We start from the raw sequence: 4,846 nt of genomic DNA on the forward strand, positions 1-4,846 counted from the left end.
AGGTTTCAGATGAGCTACAAAACAAAGACAGACTAGGAAGAAAGAGTGACAAACTACTTCCGAATCGCTAGTCACTGAAAACTCTATGCATAGTTTTTCCTTAGAGCTTTTTAAAATCTTCCTTCAGTTCCTTTAATAAACTTCATTTGGGTGTGAATTAATGTTACCTGTTAATTTTTTTCAAAAACACTAGTTACTATTAACTGTTTCCTTTCAGTTGGGGAAGTGGAATTAAATGGTATCATTACAGATATGGACTACTGGTGCACTGTAGGATAAGCACTGGACTGTAAACCACAAAGTTCAAACCTACCAACTGTTTCTCAGAAACCCTATACAGCAGGGGTGGGGAACCTTTTTCTGCCAAGGCCTGTTTAGATATTTGTCAGCTTAAAAATTAGCCTACTGTATTTGGTCAAACAATTATGAACTCACCCCCTAATTTAATGGCTGGAACTGCAGTTGCCTTGGCAGGGCCAGACCAAGTGATTTTGAGGGCCTTATACAACCTGTGGGCCAGATGTTTTCCACCCTTGCTATACAGGGTCACTGTGAGTCGGAACCTAACAACAACAATTATAGATATGTGCAAAGTTATGTAAGTTCCCATCAAGTTACAATTTCCTTTAACTCAATATACTTCAAACCTGAAATGTCTGAATCAGTTTCTTAATTAAATTCCCTAATTAGAATCCACCTGAGAAGACAATGGATGAGGGGTGATGATCTGTACTTTCATTTCATGTAACCTGAGAATGATCTCTGTCAGTAACTTGGTTTTGTCTGGTAGCATATATAAAATGAGAGTTTGCTTGCAAAACTAAAATTGAGATTTTTTTTTTTTAATTCCCAGATTTCTGCACTGAATGGCCAGTTGCCCTAGACAGTGATGAAAAATGTGAGAAGCATTTTCCGGTTGAAATTGACACAGCTGATTATGTTTCAGCAGGACCGTCTGTCCGAAACCCTAAAGCACGAGTAGTAACCTTAAGGGTAAGAAGGATTTAAAAAGGAAAAGAAGAATCGTTGGAATACATTTTTTAAAATAACATTTTGTATGTTTGCTTCTAAGACTAATTCTTATCTATTATAAAAGACGTAGAAAATATTAGAATGTTCTAAAGTACAAAACAAAGTTGCTTATATTTTACCACTCAGAAATAACTGTTAATCGTAGGCACTCACTGTAATATATACACAGCCAGCCTTTGTAGATAGTAGCAGGATGATACTTGTGTTTGTTTAGTAATTTGCTGTTTTTCCCTTACTTTCAATGTTGTGAGAATTCTTTAATATTATTTCTAATGGATGCATAGAGTAACATAAATGAGGTTCTGTTATTTGCGGAGACTGGAAGTATATCTTAGTGTATTAGTGCTGCTTTAACAGAATGTCACAAGTGGGTGGCTTTGATGACAGAAATTTATTTCTTACTTTTAAGGAGACCGGAAGTCTTGATTCAATGCTCTAGGGAAGGCTTTGTCTTTGTCAGCTCAGGCAAGAGCCCTGGTCTCTCAGTTTCTGTTCCTTAGGTCCTTGGCTGTCTTATCCCATCTGTGCTTGCTTGATTCTGTGCACAAGCTATTCTTTTTATAACCTAAAAGTGATTGGACATAGCAAAATGTCCCTTATCTGATTATTCAGTTATGCTGGTTAGTAATTCCATACATGAGCCCTGGATACCCACAGATAAATGTAAAAACTTTCCCTAAAAGCTGGGACTGTAAATTCCAAAAAGGCAAAGTTTTTCCCAAAAAAAAAAAAAAAAAGGCTAAAGAGGATAGAGAGAAACTCTGTTAACTGATGGTATGTGGAGGGGATTATAATCAATGTAATGAAACAAGGTATAAGAATGTTTGAATGTGAAACCGATGATGTGCCCTGAAAACTTTCACTCAATCCACAATAAAAACCTTAAAAAAAAAAGTGATTGGGGTTTAAACACACTTTATCCTGATACGGATACGGAGCCTTGGTAGCGTAGTGAGTTACGCGTTGGGCTGCTATTCAGAAGGTTAGTTGTTCAAATCTATCTGCCATTCCGTGGGAGAAAGATGAGGCCATCTGCACTTGTAAATATTTACAGCTTTGGAAACCCAGTGTAGCATTGCTATGAGTTGGAACCAACTGGAAGGCAGTCAGTAGCAGCAGCAGCAACATCTGATAAGAGAAAACTCTATTCCCAAATTGGATTATATTCATAGGAATAGGGTTAATATTACAGCACATGTTTTGGAGGTATATAATTCAATCCATGTTGTTATTGTTAAATGCCGTCGAGCCAATTTCAACCCATAGCGACCCTGTATAGGGTTTCCAAGGAGCAGCTGGTGAGCTTGAACCGCCGATCTTGCAGCTCAGATGGCTTTGCAGTCTGGCGCATTAACCCACAGCACCACAATAGGACTCCGAATTCAGTTCAGTCCATAGCTGAGTATAATTCTGATTACTTTAGATATAGTATTTTTTCTGCTGCTGAAGTGGGTGATACAAATAATTCCTAACACAAATCTACCATAGTATATTTACGTTATCTATACTACAGAGCATGTAGGATTTTAAGCTTTATTTTTAATATGCTGTAATGAGTATCTTTAGAGATTAATATTTGTGTATATGCGTAGTACTGGTCCAAGATAAATTCCTAAAAGGAGAACTGCATAAGAGGGTTAAGATACTTTAAAGCTTTTCAGTAAGTATTGTGAAAATTTCTGCAGAAAATATAAAACAACACCAGCAGAATTCCTTGTATTCTCACTAGCCCTAGATAGTTATTACCTACCAAATTGATAGGTTTTTAAAAAAAAAGGTTTAATTTCTGAAATGCATATGTCTTTAAATACAAGCAAGATTGAGAATTTTTTCCGTTGCAGAATGCTCATTTTTGTCTTTGCTCATTTTAATGGTGTGTTAATTTTTATATATTTATGTCTTTGATTTTTAAAAATAATACCTTTATTGAGATATAGTTTGCATACCACTTCACAACCCCATGTGTGCAGAGTAGAACTGCTTCATACGGTTTTCAGGACTGTGTCTTTGGAATGGACAAGGAGTTATGCTCCATCTCTGTGAGGGAGAAGTATCTACATAAATTATTTAGAATTCTTTTGTATGGGAGATTGGTCTCCCCTATTAAAGTTTATTAAAACATTGATTTATGTTAGTGTGAGCTCAGGGATATTTATGCTATATTTTGGAATAATGTAATGCTATTATTTTGTTCTCTCTCAAATTATTCCAGTTTTGGTCCTTGGGAGCTCTTTGCCCTTTCCATTGGCTCATCAGTCCCTTTTACACCCACCATACTTGGCGGTTTTGAGCACTTTCTTCTTTTCTGGCCCTGTAAGGTACTCCAGCCTCATTTTGCATATTACCTGCCCCGGTCCTAGAACCAGTCATTTCTTCAAGGAGCCCTGACACACTTTAAGAATTTTTATTGTGGTAAAATATGTTAGAAAACATTTGCTATTTCAAACGTTTTCACTTGTACAATTCAGTGGCATTAATTTACGTTTACTTTGCTGTACAAACATCATTACATAACCACCACAAACATCACAGATATATGATTTTAATCGTCACAGAAATTCAGTACCCTTAAATACCTCACCATCTCTCTCTTCCACTTGCCCTTGGTAATTCATAATAAACTTTGGTCTCTATGAATTTGCCTGTTTTTGATATTGCATGTTAATTGAAATCCTGTAATACTTGTCTTGTTATGTCTGACTTAATTCCCTTAGCATAATGTTCTCAAAAGGAGCTCTGGTAGTGTAGTGGTTACGAATCGGGCTGTGAACCACAAGGTCAGCAGTTCAAAACTACCAGCTGTTCCGCGGGAGAAAGATAAGGCTTTCTGCTCCCGTAAAGATTCACAGCCTCGAAAACCCTATACAGGGGTCGCTATGAGTCGGAACTGACTCCACGGCACGTAACAACAACAATGTTCTCAAGGTGCATCCATGTTGTATCATGTATCAGAACTTTGTTTTTCTTTATGGCTGAATAATGGTCTATTATATACGTTACATATTTCAAAAAAAAGTTAACAGCCACCTCTCCCATAGTACTGTCTGCTCAGCTAGGTTCAGTAATTCACTGCAGTGGTCTCACAGAACTCACTCAGACTCCATACTCACAGTTAGGGGGTTTATTGGAGAAGCTGACTGGTTACAGTGCAAGATCAGAAAATGCTCAGGGCACAGTTCTTCCAGTCACGACAGCCTCTCTTCTTCCAGTCACGACAGCCTCTCTTCAGCTAGTCCCATCGGCAGGCCTCTCTCTGCGTCCCAGGCAATGCTACAAAGTTCTTCTAGGGTTTCTGATAAATGCTTACAGGGCACATCATTTTATTATAAACCTCAGTCTGAAGGTACTGGGCTCTAACTCTTGTGAGTAAGCAAACCTAACTCCCCCCAATAAGTGCCTTGAGCCACCCCACTCTGCAAACAAGCCTCCTGCCCAAAGTCACTCAGATTTACTTACCTTGTGGGCTAGGAAGCCCAGAGCTTTGTCTTGTACGTTGGCTCTTGGTTCTGCTGCTGCTGCTCTACTCCCACTCTGTAGTGTCACAGCTTTCTGTCCCTGGGTCGACGAGCTTCATTGCGCAGGGATCTTGGGGTCCAGAGGATGCACTCCACTCTTAGCTCGTCTTTCTTTTGGTAGTGACAACTGTCCTCCTGCTTCTGAAATGGCTGATTAAGGAGCTCTGGTAGCGTAGTGGTTACGAATCGGGCTGCGAACCTTAAGGTCAGTGGTTTGAAACTACCAGCCGCTCCGCGGGAGAAAGATGAGGCTTTCTACTCCCGTATGGATTTACACCCTTGGAAACCCTGTACAGGGT

At 38.9% G+C, this 4,846-nt stretch overlaps 1 protein-coding gene across 1 annotated transcript in view; it reads left to right on the forward strand.

The window, feature by feature from the left end:
- Positions 1–4,846, forward strand: part of MRPS35 (mitochondrial ribosomal protein S35) — a 54,036-nt gene that overhangs the window by 25,512 nt on the left and 23,678 nt on the right. Inside the window, exon 5 of the mRNA XM_006866967.1 lies at positions 854–993. Coding sequence (XP_006867029.1) covers positions 854–993 — 140 coding nt within the window. The remainder of the gene's footprint in view (positions 1–853; positions 994–4,846) is intronic.

This window comes from Chrysochloris asiatica, unplaced genomic scaffold, assembly GCF_000296735.1.
Source record: "Chrysochloris asiatica unplaced genomic scaffold, ChrAsi1.0 scaffold00098, whole genome shotgun sequence".
In the NCBI taxonomy this organism is placed as follows: Eukaryota; Metazoa; Chordata; class Mammalia; order Afrosoricida; family Chrysochloridae; genus Chrysochloris; species Chrysochloris asiatica.